The 18566-nt window shown below is 52.0% G+C and overlaps 1 protein-coding gene across 1 annotated transcript in view; it reads left to right on the top strand.

Moving 5' to 3' along the window:
• Positions 1 to 17965, top strand: part of DGLUCY (D-glutamate cyclase) — a 77410-nt gene extending 59445 nt beyond the window's left edge. The window contains exons 10-13 of the mRNA XM_056133499.1: positions 5847 to 5995; positions 10505 to 10624; positions 12527 to 12678; positions 17210 to 17965. Coding sequence (XP_055989474.1) covers positions 5847 to 5995; positions 10505 to 10624; positions 12527 to 12678; positions 17210 to 17359 — 571 coding nt within the window. The 3' untranslated portion in view covers positions 17360 to 17965. The remainder of the gene's footprint in view (positions 1 to 5846; positions 5996 to 10504; positions 10625 to 12526; positions 12679 to 17209) is intronic.
• The last annotated feature ends 601 nt before the right edge of the window (positions 17966 to 18566 follow it).

Raw genomic sequence — 18566 nt, 5'->3', positions numbered from 1 at the left:
AGAGCAGGCACTGGTGGAGGGACCAGTACTCGGCCATTGTATGACTAAGACATAATCACAAAGGTATGTAAGTTTGTGATTGTATCTCATGGTGTTTCATTAACAAATTTAAAAAAAAAAAAAAGGAAAAAGAGGGAAACAGATCACAAAAAAATAACTGAATAATCATAGATGTCTTACATAATGTAGAAAAAAAAAAACCTCTCTCCACAACCTCGTGACTGACTGTCAGGCCAGCCCATGTAGGAGAGGGTGAGCAGCTTGCCCAGGCGGTCAGCCCCAGAGCCTGGCATCAGAACCACCTGCTGCATCCACAGCTGAGTCTTCCGGCCTCTCTGTGAGTGCCATTTCCGGTCTAAAGCCGCTTCACTGTTCCCTGTCCCCATCCATCCTGCCTCTCTGTTTCATGTCTGTAAACTGGACAAGATGCCGGAAAAGGGGGCCGGAGCAATAGTATAGCGGGTAGGGCATTTGCCTTGCACACACAGCCGACCCGGGGCCGACCCAGGGTCAACCTGGGTTCGATCCTCAACATCCCATAAGGTCCCCTGAGCACATTCCTGAGTGCAGAGCCAGGAGTAAGCCCTGAGCATCGCCGGGTATGACCCAAAAAGCCCCCCACCCCAAAAAAAAGATGTTGGAAAAGGGTAATGGTCTTGAACCAGTGGGTACGGCTGCTCCACTGCTGGGCGACAGAGATGTGGGGGTACCAGCAGCGCCCCCACGGGAACTGGGTCACAGGCCTCCCTTCCACAGCCCCTCGTGCTCGGGGCCTATTCCGGGCTCATTCTCTTTTTTAAATTTTTGTACATTTTTTTTCTTTATCGTTTTCATTGAAGTGGCAAGCTTTACAATACTGTGAATTATACCTTTCATGCTGACATCGTTCCAACACCACACCCACCACCAGAGAGTCGCTCCCTTCACAGTCACTACCTGCCCCCACCCATGTAAGCTCTGTTTTGTAGACAAATCTCCAGTCCCCATGCTCTGGGCCCTTTGTTGTTGTTATTATGTTTCTACACACTCCACATATGACAGCGATCTCTTCTTTAAAGAGTTTTTTATTGTAGAGGTGATGACACTTATACATTTATAAATGAGCAGAGTGAAAACCCTGAAATGACACACAACTATACATTAATAAAAGTCGATATCAGGGGCCGGAGTGATAGCACAGCGGGTAGGACGTTTGCCTTGCACGCGGCCGACCTGGATTCGATCCCCGGCATCCCATATGATCCCCCAAGCACCGCCAGGAGTAATTCCTGAGTGCAGAGCCAGGAATAACCCCTGAGCATCGCTGGGTGTGACCCAAAAAGCAAAAAATAAATAAGTAAGTAAATAAAAATAAAAGTCGATATCAGATTTTTCAAAAACTCTAGAGAAAGCACTGTCCTCCCATTGTTCATCGATTAGCTCGAGCGGGCCCAGTAACATCTCCATTTTGAGGCTTGTTGTTACTGTGTTTGGCATATTGAATACGTCACGGGTAGCTTGCCAGGCTTTGCTGTGCAGGCAAGATACTCTCGGTAGCTTGCCGGGCTCTCCGAGAGGGGAGGAGGAATTGAACCCAGCTCTGCTGGGCTGGCTGCGCACAAGGCAAATGCCCTACTGCTGTGCTATCGCTCTAGAATCTTCAAAAACTCAAAAACCTCTAGAAAAGGAATATTGGCTTCCTGTTAGAAAATATTATATTGTAGATCATGCTTAAGCATCTGCATTAATAAATAAAACATATAATGAAAACCTCTGTGGAAGTCAAAATTATCTGAATAGACATAAACACTCAGTGTAAGTGAAACATTCATTTACTATTCAAAAAGTTTAAAAAAAAATCTTAGTGGGGCTGGAGTGATAGCACAGCAGGTAGGGCATTTGCCCTGCATGTGGCTGATCTGGGTTCGATTCCCAACATCCCATATGGTCCCCCAAGCACCGCCAGGAGTATTTCCTGACTACAGAGCCAGGAGTAACCCATGTGCATCACCAGGTGTGACCCAGAAATCAATTAATTAATTAAAATAAATTTTAAAAACCCTTAATAAGTTAAGAATAAATAGACCTGAGCCAGGGTGATAGTATAGCGGGTAGGGCGCTTGCCTTGCGTGTGCCAGACCTGGGTTGATTCCCTGGATCCAGTAGGGGTTTCCTGAGCACCTCCAGAAGTGATTTCTAAGTGGAGAGCCAGGAATAACCCTGAGTATCACTGGGTGTGACCCAAAAACTGAAAGAAGAAGGAGCAGGAGGAGGAGGAGCAAGAGGAAGGAGGAAGAGGAGGAAAAGGAAGGAGGAAGAGGAAGGAGGAGGAAGAGGAAGAGCAGAAGGAAGGAGGAAGAGGAAGAGCAGAAGGAAGGAGGAGGAGGAGAAGGAGAAGAAAGAAGGAGAAGGAGAAGGAAGAGCAGCAGGCATTTCTTAAGCTAGTCAAGGGCAACCATAAGCACCCGGAGTAAATGCCATACTCAGTGGCAAAGTGCTAAGAGGTTTGGTTTTTTGTTTTGGGTTTTTTTTATGTTCTGTTTTGTTTTTTTGGCTTTTTGGTTTTTGGTTTTGGGGGCAAAGTACGTGCTCTCCACTGAGCTACATCCCCCAACAGGGCTGAAGCGATAGCACAGCAGGTAGGGCATTTGCCTTGCACGCGGCCGACCCGGGTTCAATTCCTCCGTCCCTCTCAGAGAGCCCAGCAAGCTACCAAGAGTATCCCGCCCGCACAGCAGAGTCTGGCAAGCTTCCCATGGCATATTCAGTCTGCCAAAAACAGAAACAAGTCTCACAGTGGAGACGTTGCTGGTATCCGCTCAAGCAAATCGATGAACAACAGGAGGAGAGTGTTACAGTGGCTTTTGGGCCACATCTGACAATGCTCACATGTTAATCCTGGTCTGCAGTCAGGATTTACTCCTGGTGGTGCTCAGGGGACTATATGGGGTGGTGGGGATCAAACCTGAGTTGACCATCTGCAAGGCAGGTACCCTCCTTACTGGACTGTCACACATCCCAAGATTTGTTTCTTAAAGGAACTCCTTTAGTTTTTCTTGTAAAGCTGGTTTCATGGCTATGAATTCCCTAAACTGTTGCCTGTTGATGAAGCCCTGTATTGTTCCCTGCATGATAATTTAGCTGAATAGAGTGTTCTTGGAGGGGTTCACTTCACCAAGGTTGGTTGGCTGGTTGGTTTTTGCTATATCTCAGCATTCCCTTTGGCTCTCAGCCTCTGATAGATTTTCTGTGACTCTTACGGGCTTTCCTTTATAGTTAAGTTCCTTTTTTGATCTTGCTGTCAAAAAGTATTCTGTCTCGGGGCTGGATCGATAGCACAGCGGGTAGGGCATTTGCCTTGCACATGGCTGACCCAGGTTTGATTCCCAGCATCCCATATAGTCCCCTGAGCACTTCCAGGAGTAATTCCTGAGTGCAGAGCCAGGAGTAACCCCTGTGTATCACCAGGTGTGACCCAAAAAACAAAAAAGTATTCTGTCTCCATCTTTGGCATTTGCCATTCAGATTATAAAGTATATTGGAGTTTTTCTATTTGAGTCTGTAGAATAGGTTTTTTTTTTTTTTGTCCTTTTAGAGATCTTCATGCCTCTTGGATCTGGGTGTTTGCACTCCTCAACTCTGGGAAATTCTCGTCTATCATTTCTACAACTTAAAGTTCTTCATCAGATTTGCCTTCCTTTTCTTGAGGGTCACTGATAAGTTTTATTGTTCCTCTTTACCTCACCCCATACTTCTCTGATGGCTGTTTATTTCTTTTTAGACTTTTTTCTGTTGTTTTTGTTTTGATTTGGTTTGGTTTTGGGGGGGGGGGTCACACCCAGCGATGCTCAGTGGGTTACTCCTGACTCTGGAATCACTCCTGGCAGTGCTCGGTGAACCATATGGGATGCTGGGGATCAAACCCGGGTCAGCAAAGCACAAGACAGATGCCCTGCCCGTTCCACAATCGCTCTGGCCACCTATCGTCTGTTTTTTTTTAGGGGTTTCCTGCATCTCTTGTGGGACTCACTGATCTTTTTCCTGAGTCATTGTGATTCCACTGCTCTGAGCTTCTGTTGGGTATTTTACATCTCGTGTCATACTCTTCATTTCTGTCACTTCTGATTGTACTTTTCTCGTTGTCACTCTGATACTCTCTTTTTTCTTTGTTTTTTTTTTTTCAATTGAATCACAGTGAGATACACAGTTACAAAGTTGCTCATGGTCAGGTTCCAGTGATATAATGTTCCAACACCCATCCCTCCACCTGTGTCCATTTCCCACCACCTCTCATACTGTCTTGTGCCTTGCTGACCACCTGTGCCATCGTTTCTTTGGGCTCATTAAACCTCCTCCCTCTGATGTCCCTAAAGTCGTTCTGGGAGCTTATACAGAGCTGGCTGGTGTTGTGAGAGCATTTGTGTCATTATGTTCACTGACTAGGTGGGCTTGTGGACACGTCCCCATTGATTCTGCAAAGCTGTTGCTGTGCTGGGGGTGAATCTTGGCAGATAGACCCTCTGGGAGTCTCTGGGAGATTAAGCTGGTTCTGCACTTCCGGCGCCCCTAACCCCTGCCTTGCCCGTCTTCACCTAGAAACAGGAAGTATCAGTGTGAGCGGGGTGAGATGTTCTGGGTGTGTGGGTTCCAGGTGTGTGGTGCTGGGCTGCTGAGAGGGCGGGGGGAGTGGGTGTGGTGTGGAGGCTTGGGGAACCCAGCTGAAAGGAGGGGAACCAGCTTCCTGTTCCAAAGCAGGGAGGTTCAACCTCACCTGGAGGCCTGGAGGAACAGGCAGAGGGTCTGCGCTGTGGAGGTGGGCCTACAGGGGTCTCCTGTTTCATTCTTTCTTCTGCAAGTTCTTTCTTTAAAAAATTAATTTTAAGGTTTTTATTTGCGGTACAAGGGTTTTCAATAGTGTTAATCATAGAGTTTCATATGCACAACCGTTCCAACACCAAAGTGCCCACCAGCGTCCGTCCCACCCAACCCCATACCACCCCCGCTCCATATTTGTTTGCTTGTTCAGCTATACCTGGTGCTGCTCATTGAGTACTCCCGGATCAGTGCTCTGGGGTTGCTCTTAGCGGTCCTTGGAGGATTACGTGGTGCTGAGGATCAATGCGGGAGCTCCCACATGCAGCGCCTGTGCTCCAAGCCTTTGAGCCAGTCCCTGGGCCCCCCCAGGCTGTCTCTTGAACTGGTCTGATAGATGAGCCCACGGCACCGGCATCATTTCATTTCATTTTCATTTCATCATCCTGTTATTCATCGATTGCCTCGAGCAGGCCCCAGTAACGTCTCTTTCATCCTAGCCCTGAGATTATATTCAAGGCTATTTAGGAGAATGAGACCCATCATTGTTACTGGTATTTGGCATATTTGGTACGCCACGGGGAGTTTGCCAGACTCTGCCCTGTGGGCAGGCTATATTCGATAGCCTGCAAGTTTGTCCAAAGTAGGAATGAGACAATAAGATGTCATAAAAAAAAGTTCTGATAAGATGTCGCGCGGCCGCGAATGCGGCCGCACGGTTCCGGGATCTGGATTTTATAACTGGCATACAGCAGGCAATTTGCCAAGATCCATTGGAAGGAAAGACTTAAGAGACGTAGGTTCAGGGCTGGAGCCATAGTATAGCGGATTTGTCTTGCATGTGGCCAACCTGGGTTCAATCCCCAGCATCCCATAGGATCCCCCGAGCACTGCCAGGAGTAATTCCTGAGTGCAGAGCCAGGAGTCAGCCCTGAGCATCACTGGGTGTGCCCTCCCAAAAAAGAAAACAAAACAAAACAAAAAAAGAGAGGCAGGTTCTTCCGGCTGGCCCAGAGGGCAGCCCCATGAGGACACAGCACCCTCACTCCCGGCAGGTTCGATCACCTGGTGGCCATCGAGCGATCTGGGAGGGCAGCCGATGGTAACTACTATAATGCGAGGAAGATGAACATCAGGCACCTGGTGGACCCCATCGACGACCTTTTCCTGGCTGCACAGACGATTCCTGGGATCTCATCCACCGGTAAGCCGGGGACTGCGAGACTTGGGCACGTTCTCAGGGGCTGCGGCCACAAGACAGAAAAGCGGGACCAAGGACCACTGTGTCCCACTCCCTACGCAGCCTCTGAGGTTCCCGTGAGTGAGGAAGGGAAGTGACACTAAACTTGGCACCACAACCACCCGCTCCACCCAGTGCAACAGGCACCATCAAAACCAGGCGGCTTGTGAGTGCCCGAGAACAGATGACTGGTTAAAGAAACCCTGGTACATTTACACAATGGAGTACTATGTAGCTGTTAGAAAAGATGAAGTTATGAAATTTACATTCAAGTGGTACTACATGGAAAGTATCATGTTAAGCAAAATGAGTCAGAAAGAGCGGGATGGACATAGAGAGATTGCATTCATCTGGGGAACATAAAGCAACAAAATGGGAGACTAACACCCAGGAGTGGTCGAGATTAGTACCAGGAATTTTGCTCCATGACTTGGAGGCCAGCCACACGTGCTGGTGAAAGGGAAGCTCAGATAGAGAAGAGAGCACCAAATAAAGGGTGTTGTGAGGACCCTCCCAGGGTGGGAGAAGCATGCTGAAAGTAGTCTATAGACCAAACATGATTGCCACTCAATGCCTCTCTTGCAAAACACAGTACCCAAAAGAAGAGAGAGAGAACAAGGGGAAATGCCCTGGGACGGGGGGGGGGGGGGGGGGGGGGGGATGGGGGATGGGAGGGATGCTGGGACCCGTGGTGGTGGAGGATGGGCACTGGTGGAGGGATGGGTACTTGATCATTGTATAACTGAAACCCAAGCACAAAAATTTATAAGTCTATAACTGCACCTCATGGTGTTTCACTAATAAAAAAATTTCAAAAAATGTTAAAAAACCAGGCGGCTTGGATGATGCCCACAGCCCCTGTGTGCCATGGGATTGTGATTGGTGCAGTAGTTTGAAGAGTTACCATGGAAGGGCTTGTGAGCTTTGGAGTTTTGTGGGGTTTATTTTGGGCGGTGGGGCAGAGAGCACATCTAACAATGCTCAAGGGTTATCCTGACTCCGCACTCAGAAATCACTCCGGGGCGGGGGGGGGGGGGGGGGGGCTGAAGTGATAGCACAATGGATAGGGTGTTTGCCTTGCATGCAACCGACTCGGGTTCGATTCCCAGCATCCCATATGGTCCCCCAGCACCACCAGGAGTAATTCCTGAATGCAGAGCCAGGAGTGACTCCTGAGCATCGCTGGGTGTGACCCAAAAAGAAAATAAAAGAAAAAAACATTCCTGGTGGTGTTCAGGGGACCATACGAGAAGCTGGAGATTGAACTGGGAATAGCATCATGCAAGGCAAAAGCCCTCCCTGCTGGATAGCCTCTCCAGCCCCAAAACTCTGTGTTGGTACATGACCACCAGAAGGGCTCACAGCCACTGACTTGCTTAAACTGATTTAACTCTCGAGGAATGAACACTGGAGAAATAGTACCATGGAGAGGCACTTCTCTTGCACGTCACCAGCCCTGGCATCCCATATGGTCCTCCAAGCACTGCCAGGAGTGGTCCCTGAGCACAGAGGCTGGAGTAAAGCCCTGAGCACTGCTGAGTGTGGCCCCCAAACCAAAAAATTAATTTAGGAGCGGAGGCTGGAGAGATAGTATGGATGGTAAGGCATGCGCCTTGTACCTGCCTGGTACAAGGTTCCAGCCCTGACATCCCATAAGACTTCCCAGCACTGCCGGGAGTGATATCTGAGTGCAGAGCCATGACTAAGCCCTGAGCACTGTCAGAATTGGCCCCCAAGGAGAAAAGCCCTAGGAGTGGGGCCAGGAGAGAAGACAGGGGCTAGGGTGCCTGCCCAGGAGGGAATTGCCTGACCCAGGTTCAATCCTGACACCACGTGGTCTCCTGAGCCCCTGGCACCTCATCCGCAGGCCCGAGCACTGCACCCCCAGTTAGCTAAGTATCGCGGGGGAGGGGGCAGGCCCTGCCTTGAAGACCACTTGGAAAGATGGGTCAAATAAAATAGAAGGCGCATAGGCTGCCATAGCCCATGTGCTGCTTGTGCCCACGTGGCCGAAGACATGTGGTGCCCAAGCACATGTGTCGCCCGCATCTCCCCTCTTGAGATGTGTACTTTCGTGCTTTTATGCCTAATGCTAGGATGTGTGTAGGGGCTCTCTCCACCCATGGAGAAGCCCGTGTTCTCTCTTGAGTACGTTACTCACTCTCTCTCTCACTCTCTCCCCCTCCACACCTTAAAAACCCTCCAAATAAAATCTATTGATTTCAAAAAAAATAAAAATAAAAATACAATAGAAAACAGGGGCTGGAGCGATAGCACAGCGGGTAGGGTATTTGCCTTGCACGCAGCCGACCCGGGTTCGATTCCCAGCATCCCATATGGTCCCCCGAGCACTGCCAGGAGTAATTCCTGGGTGCATGAGCCAGGAATAACCTCTGTGCATCGCCAGGTGTGACCCAAAAAGCAAAAAAAAAAAAAACACCAATAGAAAACAAAAAATACAAATCAATTAAATAAAACCCAGTGGGAGGCAGTCCTGTCCCAGGAATGGGGGCCCAGGGAGGGTTTGAGGGGCTCAGCTACTTGGGGTTGCAAGACGCAGTCTCCCAGGAGCCTTCCTGTGCAGGGTTGTGTAGAGCCCCCCTGGAGCAGCCCTGCTCCCCCAGGGTCGGAGGGCAGAGCCCTTGGGGGACAGGCTCCTTCAGGGCCGCAGGATTCCCAGACTCATTAGCGGCCTCTGGCTTTTGAGGTTCCGATGAGAAAAGGAGAAAAGACGCAGCTCTTGGGCTTAGGGGAAGTGTCCGCGAATGACGTCCTTCCCAGAAAAGGTCTTGGGTGTGGCTCCGCGGCTTCCTGAAGTGGACCCCAGGGTCCTGCGCCGGCGGGAGGCTCGTCCAGGGTGGAGTTGGAAGGGGTCCCTAACCAGAGGGTGGGCCGTGCCCCAGGGAGCTGCCCAAGCACGTATACTCAGGCCCCCATCTGTGTCCAGGATGCCCCCAAGGCCTTGGAGGAAGCAGGGGACACTTGGCAAGGTCACACCATGCCCGTCACAGAGCCTGGAGCCTGGCCTGGCCTCAGGAGCCCAGACCCACCCCCGCGGGCTGTGCCAGTGTCCTCACCCTCCCACGTGTTCCTTCTCCACCGCCGCTCACCACACCCCCAAAGTCCTGGTCCCCAGCCCATGCCTACCAGAGGACACAAGCCCCAACACGCTGCCGGGTACTGCCACCATCCAAGACCCTGAAAAGTGACCTCAAGACCAGGGCAGACCCCTGGAGGGATCCAGAGAAAATGAACAAAATGTTAAAATGCCAAAGAACGTGTCTCTCCGGCTCGTTCTACCATTTCTCACCTTCAGACATATTCATCACGGCCACAAGTACCCTCTGGCGCAGCCTGTCCAGGTTGAGGTCTCAGCAGGGAATCGCAAAGCTCCCCTGCCCCTGAGTCTGCGTTGCCCATGAAGGGACTTCTGAGCTCCCTTCTGGCATGGACTGAAATGAGAGAAGGCTTTTTTTTTTTCTTTTTTGCTTTTTTTTTTTATTTTGGGTCACACTCAGCAATGCTCAGGGGTTACTCCTGGCTCTGCACTCAGGAATTACTCCTGGCAGTGCTCGAGGGACCATATGGGAAGCTGGGAATCGAACCCAAGTCGACCACGTGCAAGGCAAACGCCCTACACGCTGTGCTATCGCTCCAATCCCATGAATACTTTGCAACCGTCCCATGCTCCACCTGCGAGCCTTGGAAGGCATCTCAGCGCTGCTCTTACCGTCTGTCCACCTCAGGAGCAATGGTGCAGCGGGGACAGCATGTGCCTCGCACACAGCCAACCCCGGTTCGACACCGCATGCAGTCCCCTGAGCCCTTCCAGGAGTGAACCCTGAGTGTAGAGCAAGGAGTCAGCCCTGAGCACCGCCGGGCGCGGTCCCCCAAACAAAAAGCAATCTATTCCGCCATCCTCTGCCAGCAAATGACATCCAGTTACAGATGGGCCGAGGGCCCTGGAGCCCCTCTCTGAGGTAGAAGCCACCATAGGGGAGGCCCGAGGACTCCCGGAATGTGTCTCCTGTGAGCCTGGCACCTCTGCGAAAAAGGCCCCCCCATCTTTGGTTTTGGGCCACACTAGCGATGCTCAGGGCTTACTCCTGGCTCTGCACTCAGGAATCACTCCTGGCGGTGCTCATGGGACCATACGGGGTGCAGAATCAAACCTGGATCAGTTACATGCAAGGCAAACGCTCTACCCGCTGTACTATTGCTCTGGCCCCAACATGCCCACTTTCTGGTGTGTTCTGAAAGAGCAACTGCTTTTTTTTTTTTTCATACTGGAGAACTTTCTGGAACACCTGAAAGTTGTCAGGTCATTGCTACATCTCTTGGTGGCCTGAGAAGATATCCGGAGACAGACAGCCCTGTTCCCCTTCGTGATGCTGCGAGGCACTTCTGGAGGGCTGCCCTGTCCCCGCACCTGTTTTTCCCATCCCATAGACTGACACAGTTCCCTCGGTCCAGGGGTTGGAGACGGAGGCAACGAGCTGGGAATGGGCAAAGTGAAGGAGGCCGTGAAGAGGCACATCCGCAACGGGGACGTCATCGCCTGTGATGTGGCGGCCGACTCGGCCGTCATCGCTGGTGAGTGTGGTCGGATGGGATGGGCACATCCCCTCTGAGCGGGTCGGGAAGCTCTAAGGCCACGAGGGCCTGGTTCTGTCCGTCCCCCCCACCAGCCTCCCACACAATCTGTGTCCGAGCTCTGTTGGATTCAGGCCCTGCTGCAAGTTCCCCTCAGGGCTGGAGACAGACTGGGGGCCCCGACACACACACACACACATACACACGTGCATACACTCCAGGGACACACACACACTCCAGGGACACAAACACACACTCCAGGCACACACACACACTTCAGGGGCACACACACACCACACACATTCCAGGGAGACACACACACACACACACACACCAAAGACACACATACACATTCTAGGGACACACATACACACTCCATGGAGACACATACACACTCTAGGGATATATATACACACTCTGTGAAGGCATACACACACACACCAAAGACACACATGCATACTCTAGGGACACACATATATACTCCAAGAACATACACACACTCCAGGGACACACACACACATACCCCCAAGGATACACACACAGTCCAGGGACACACACACACACTCCAGGGACATACACACTCACACACACACATATACACACACTCCAGGGGTCGGAGCAATATTACAACAGGTAGGATGCTTGTTGCCAACCTGGATTTGATATCCAGCACCCCATAGCATCCCCTGAGCACCACCAGGAATGATTCCTGAGTGCAGAGCCAGAAATAACCCGTGAGCATTGCTAGGTGTAGTCTAAAAATTTTTTATAGAGTAGTCTATACTCCAAGGACCTAAAAACTCCATTCAGAAGACATTTATACTCTGACGTTCATTGCAAAACTATTCACAGTAGCTAAATCTGGAAATAGCCCAAGTGCTTACAAACAGCTGACTGGAAAGAAACTACGGTACTTCTACTACACATGGAATACTACGTGGCTTTGAGAAAAGATGAAATTGTGTGATTTGCTGTTTCATGGATGGATCTTGAATCTGTCGTGTTGAGTGAAGTCAGTCGGGAGAGACAGGCGCAGAATGATCTTTTTATTTGTGGCATATAAAGAAACAGTGGTTGAATAACAAATGACCAAAACCAACAGAAAGTGAGAACCAGTTTTCTGCAGGAAGTTTACCATGGGGGGAAGGAGGGGCACTGGGACAATGGTGGAGGGTTGGACACTCTGGTAGGGTGTCTGATGCTGGGACGGTTCATGTATGAAACTCTACCAGTAACAGTTTTGTAAACTACTTCTCCTAAATTCATTCAAAAAATTGTGGCGGGGGGGCGGGGAGGGCTGGAGCAATAGTACAGTGGGTAAGGCACTTGCCTTGCCTACAGCCAACCCAGGTTTAATTCCCGTACCCTATAGGGTCTCCCGAGCTTGCCAGGAGTGATTCCTGAGTACAAAGCCAGGAGTAACCCCTTAGCACTGCCAGGTGTGACCCCCCCCCCAAAAAAAAAGAAAAAATAAAATAAGTGATTTATAGTTTGGTGCTATGTTTGATGTTCAGAACAAAATGCTACAATAACAAATAAACCTACATTGAGGGAAAAAAAGAAACGAAACTCAGCTCGCCGACTCCCAACAACCTGTGTCCAGAGCAGGTGGCCAGGTGACAAACTGGGACCCCCACCAAAAGAATAAGTTCTGGGGCTGGAGCAATAGCACAGCGGGTAGGGCGTTTGCCTTGCATGAGGCTGACCCAGGTTCAATTCCCAGCATCCCATATGGTCCCCTGAGCACCGCCAGGGGTAATTCCTGAGTGCAGATCCAGGAGTAACACCTGTGCATCGCTGGGTGTGACACCCCCCTCAAAAAAAATAAAGTTCTGCAGCTTCAGGGCCAGGTGGTGGGCATGTGACCGCTTCTAATCCCATGATGCCTCTCTCCCGTTCCAGGTGTTTCCAACTGGGGGGGCTATGCCTTGGCCTGTGCACTCTATGTCCTCAACAGCTGTGCCATCCACAGATGCTACCAGAGGAAGGCCATCGGGCCCCCCAAGGACGCTGGGGAGCAGAGCTGGACTCGGGCCCTGCCCTCCGTCACTAAGGTAGTGACCCCTGCAGGATCCCCACCCACCCCGGAAGTCAGGGGTCTTGAGCACGGTTGAGGTCCAAACGTGCCCAGACCCAGGAGTGGGTGACCCTTGACCTGCTGTGATCAGGGCAGAGGGCAGAGGGGAAGGCCTTCTCCCGCCTGGCCCTCCCCAGGACCGCGGCTCCCTCTTTCTGATCCCCCTGAGACTCTCTGTGAATTGGGCACCGCTAGCACCGTGGTAGGGGCTGAATGCCCAGCTCATGCATGGGGGGCAAAAGACTAGTGACCATGGTGTCCTTCTTGGGGTTCACAGCCCAGGTTGTGGCGGGATAGTCAGCCACCCCCACGGTGCTGAGGAGTAGGGGCTTCTGGGGGCTGGAGGCAGTGAACCAAGAAGAAATGGGGGTACACAGAAAGGGTGGGGACAACTGGGGAGAGGCAAGCTTCATGCTGGCCAGAAGACTGTCTCAGGGCAGGATGATGGGTGGATCGACAATGGGGAGATTATCATCTCTCATTGTGGTGAGATATAGACATTTGATGGATGGATGATGGATAGAAAGATAGAGGGATGATGGTGAATGGCTGGATGCTGGATGGATGATTGATGGATGGATAATAGACAGATGTTAGAGAGATGGGTGTGTGTGGTTGGTTGATGTATAGACAGGAAGGAATATGGGCTCTCATTCTCGTCCAGCATCTTCATCCTATCCCACTTTTTTTTTTTTTTTGCTTTTTGGGTCACACCCGGCGATGCTTAGGGGTTACTCCTGGCTCATGCACTCAGGAATCACTCCTGGCGGTGCTCGGGGGACCATATGGGATGCTGGGAATCGAACCTGTGTTGGCCATGTTGGCTGCGTGCAAGGCAAACGCCCTACCCGCTGTGCTATCGCTCCAGCCCATCCTATCCCACTTTTAAAATAATTTTCTTGAGGCTGGAGTGATAGAAAAGCAGGTAGGGCGTTTGCCTTGCATGCAGCCGACCCGGGTTCAATTCCCAGCATCCCATATGGTCCCCTGAGCACCGCCAGGGGTAATTCCTGAGTGCAGAGCCAGGAGTGACCCCTGTGCATCGCCGGGTGTGACCCAAAAAGCAAAATAATAATAATAATAATAATTTTCTTTCAGGGGGATGGAGTGATAGCACAGCGGGTAGGGCGTTTGCCTTGGACGCAGCCAACCCAGGTTCGATTCCCAGCATCCCATAGGGTCCCCCGAGCACCACCAGGAGTAATTCCTGAGTGCAGAGCCAGGAGTAACCCCTGATCACTGCCGGGTGTGACACACACACAAAAAATAATAATAATTTTCTTTCAAAAATTGGAGGACTAACTCTCATAGAATGCATAGATCTAAGTGTGCAGTGGGATGAACTGATAGCTGTTCAATCCTCACCAAGACCATGACCAGAGCAGTTCCAACCACCCCACCACACACACTTGGAACTGCATCATCACCATCAAGACCAGCCCTCAGGCTTCCAGAGTGAGTCCACAGCCGCCCTCAGCCCTCAGCCCAGCCCTGATGCCATCCTGGAGGTCTCCTTCCCTGTTTCCCTTCAGCTAAGAGCCTTGTTCTGTCCACTCTGCCTTGAGTCCATCCTCCATCTCTCTCTTTCTCTCCTGCCTCACTCTTGACCAGGTCTAGTAAAGCAACATTCAGATGCTCTTCCTCCAGTGCTCCTTGACCAACCTCCTCCTGTGGGCCTCCTAGCCTCCATGGGACCCTCTAGAGATGGTATCGTCCTTGGGTGATTCTTGGCGGTCAGCAGGTGGTGGCTATTGGCCCGTCTGTGTCTGTGGCTCTTGGGCTGGGAACCCACCAGTTCCCAGACTGCTGGCGCATGACGCGCACCCTGAGGACCCAAGAGCCCTTTTGTGGGACGCAGAGGATGCGGGTGGTGGGGCCGCCCAGGCTGGAGGAAGCGGCCGCTCAGTCCCAGAAGCATTCCTCCATAAAGAGAGGATGTGACCCAGTGGAACAGAGGAAGGAGCATGGAGCCCAGACAAAGGGTTGGAAGTGCCGCTCCTGACCGGGCAGCCCCTGGGAAGGGCCAGTGGACAGAGCTCCCCTGGCAAGGCTCTTTGTGCCCAAGGCAGGGTGGACGTGGGCCAGCTGGGAACAGAGACGCCCGCAGTGAGAGCTCCATTGTTCGGGAAGGTCTCTCGGGGGCCATCCTCAGTGCCCCCTTGGACTCACTCCTCCCAGCGACACCTGTGCTCAGTGCCCCCCATGTCCCCTGCTCTGGGTTGCGGCCCCCTGGACAGCGTCTGTGGGATCCTCTACTGACTGGGGTCGTGGGGGGCAGGGCGGGAGCCCCCTTGCAGGACTGTTGCAGAGCAGCTGGGGGCACCAGTCAGAGGAATGAGCCGGTGCTGGGAAGTGGGTCCCTCTCACACCTGTCTTGTCTTCCGATGTCCAGCAGGGTTGGGGGGTGGGGGGAGAGCACCTCCTTTGCTTGGAGGGGGAGGGAGGATTTGTTGGATACACAGGAGCCCTCAACTGGGGCAGATATATTAGTGCCTTAGCCAAGTGGTTCTTTGGCATCTTTATTTTTTGGAAGCGAATCAAATTATTTCTCGAAAACAATCAACAAGCCAAAGGAAGAAAGTTCTGGGCTAAAGGCCAGGGACCTGGCCTCCAATAATCATTAGCCTCATTTCGTGGTCTCTGAACCTAAGACCGTGCCCCATGCTCTGCTGGCTTTGCCTAATTTTGTCTGTATGACAACTCTCTAAAGGAGGAATTATGGGGCCGGAGCGATGGTATGTGGGGAGGGTGCCTGCCTTTCATGCATCCCACCCAGGTTTATTCCCCAACATCATATATGGTCTGCCCAGGCCTGCCAGGAGGGACCCCTGGGCACAGAGCCAGAAGGAAGCCCTGAGCACCACCAGGTGTGGCTCAAGAAAAAAAAAAAAAAAGCAAAGGAGACATAGTAATAATTGTCATCATGGTCATCATCCACATTCCCTTTTACATATGAGACCACCAAGACACTGAGGTATTGGAGCGTGTAGGAAAGCCCCCAAGGCCAGCCGCCTGACCCCAGGCTGGAGCTGCCCGGTCCAGACCCCCCCATTCCCACAATGAGTGACCCTAGGGGGCAGCAGGTGCGCCTGCACAGGACGCTGCCAGGGAGGGGACATCCAGATTGGGCAGGGGCTAGGTGGACAGGAAGCAGCGACATCCACTGGGCCAGCACAAGGAGAGACGGCTCCAGGTGTAGTTCCATGGAGGTGATGGCCAGGGAGAAGAGCCCCAAAGGGTCCAGGTGGCTGATTTGGGGGAGGGGGCTCGGGGCCTTGCAGTGTGCTGCTGTGTTTCAGGGTGTCTTCCTGTGGCATTAGTACTTGGGGGAAGCAGGGATGGGTCACATCAGCAATGCTTAGGTGGGGATGAACCCAGGCCACCAACATGCAGAGCACGTGCTCCAGCTTAGTCCATTGAGTGCTCTCTCTCTTTCTCTCTCTCTCTCTCCACTCCCCTACCCCTTTCTCTCTCCCTCTCTTCCCTCCTCTCTCTCTTCTCTCTCTCCCCCCATTCTCTCTCCCTCCTCTCCCCTCCCTGTTTCTCTTTCCCTCTCTTTTCTCCCTTCACTCTCTCCCCTCTCTGTCCTCTCTCTCTCTCTCTCTCTCTCTCTCTCTCTCTCTCTCTCTCTCTCTCTCTCTCTCTCTCTCTCCCTTTCTTCCCCTCTCTTCTCTGAGAGCTCTAGTGGTGGTTTTTTTTTTTTTGGAGGGAAGGGGTTTTGGACCACACCTGGCGATGCTCAGGGGTTACTCCTGGCTCTGCACTCAGAGAATTACCCCTGGTGGTGCTCAGGGGACCATACAGGATGCCGGGGGTTAAATCCAGGTCACCATGTGCCTTACCTGCTGAACTATCTCTCCAGCTCCTCTAATTCTAGTTTTATGGTTTGCGGGGTTGGTTTCGGGGGTTACACCCAATCAATGTTTGGGGCTTACTCCTGGCTCTGTGTTCAGGAATTACTCCTGGCGGTTGTGCTTAGGGGACCACGGGGGAAGTCAGGGATCTAACCTGGACCAGCCACTTGCAAGACAAACGCCCCCCCCCCCCCCACTGTACTATCACTCTGGACCCCCTAGTTTTAGTTTTTTAAGAGAGCAGGTTGAGGGGCCGGAGTGATAGCACAGCGGATAGAGCACATGGCCAACCTGGGTTCGATTCCCAGCGTCCCAAAGGTCCCCCAGCACCACCAGGAGTAATTCCTGAGCGCAAAGCCAGGAGTTACCCCTGAGCATTGCTGGGTGTGACCAAAAAAAGAAAAAAAAAAATAGAGAGAGAGAGAGAGAAAGCAGATTGAGGGATTAGAAAAATGTCTGAAAGGGCCGGAGTGTATGCTCTATAGGTAGTTGCCCAAACTTCCACCCCTGGCACCACATGGTCCCCCAGATGTAGCCCCAGAACCAAAAAAGGAGAGGGAGGGAGTTTGCAGATCAACTCCCGGTTCTCCGCGCCGTGGACGGTTCTCTTCCTGCGCCCAGCGCTGCTCCTCTCTCTGCCCCGTCTGTCTGCAGGAAGAGAAGATGCTGGGGATCCTGGCACGGCACCAGGTCCGGAGTGGGGTGACGGGCGAAGTGGGCATGGTGGTGGATGGACTGCCCTTCCACGACACTCATGCCCACATGATCCAGAAGCTGGTGGACGTCGCGGCGGGGCGGAGCTGACTACACGCGCGCCAGGTGCCTGGAGGGAGTCCCAGATGGCCACGCCTGGTCCAGGGAGCTCCCCGACCCCTGCTTCTCTCCACAGCGGCCTGGCCAAGAAGCACCAGGCCTGGGGGAGCAAGGAAAAGGTTCCCTGGCCTGGAGACCCACAAACCCACCTCCCGGAAGCAGGTGATGCAGATAAGGAAGCATTTGTCTGGGGGTTCGAGTTGTTGCTTTCATCCCTCTGTTGTGAGCGGCAGGGGCTGTGGTCCTGCCCTGCCCCCATGGTCTGCTCCGAACCTTCCGGACCCCTCACTGATGGGAATCCGCAAGGAGGTAGCTGGCAGGAGACCAGAGGAAGTGTTAAGGGCCGTGAATAATCCCCGGGGCTGGCTCAGAAAACAGTAAAACATACAGATGCGTGGCAGGGTGGATACTCACGAAGTTTTGGGACTCTCCTGAAGGAAGGTTACTCACCACCACCACCAGCAGCAAAATATTTATACCTTTGAAAAGCTTTTTCTCCTTGGAGGGATGGAGGTGGGATCATTATATGACTGAAACCTGATCATGAACAGCTTTGAAACTAGGAATCTCACAGTGACTCAGTTTAAAAATTTAATTTAAAAAAAAAGAAAAGCTTTGTTTCTTGTTTATTGTGTTTGGGGAGGTGGAATACACAAACCCGGCGATGCTCAGGGTTTACTCCTTGTTCTGTGCTCAGGGGTCACTCCTGGTTGGACTCAGGGAACCATGGGCGGTGATGGTGGGGGTTGAACCCTGGTCAGTTGCGTGCCAGGCCAGAGTCTCACCTGCTCTAATATCTTCTCTGTTTTGCTTTTTGTGCCATACCCAGAAGTGCTCAGGGGCTTCTCCCAGTTCCTCCTGGTAATACTTGGGGGGACCAGGCAGTGTTGAGTTGTGGAACCTGGATCTCCTCCATTGAAAGCATTGCACTTTCAGCCAGGGGTCCATCCCTCTGCCCCCTGAAAGGCCCTCCGGTTGAAATAGCATTTTAGTCTACTGAGGTCTAAGGTCTACTGAGGTCTTGTTTTTACTCTGGAGAATCCGGCAGGCTACCAACAGTATCCTGCCCGCACGGCAGAGTCTGGCAAACCTCCCGTGTTGTACCCAGTATGCCAAGTACTAGTAACAATGATAGATCTCGTTCTCCTAGCCCCGAAAGAACATTGAATATGGCTCTTTAAAATCTCAGGGCTAGGAA

The sequence above is a fragment of the Sorex fumeus genome, unplaced genomic scaffold (genome assembly GCF_029834395.1).
Source record: "Sorex fumeus unplaced genomic scaffold, SorFum_2.1 ptg000098l, whole genome shotgun sequence".
Lineage (NCBI taxonomy): Eukaryota > Metazoa > Chordata > Mammalia > Eulipotyphla > Soricidae > Sorex > Sorex fumeus.
Note: the sequence above shows the minus strand (reverse complement) of the source record. Positions and strands in the feature narration are given on the sequence as shown.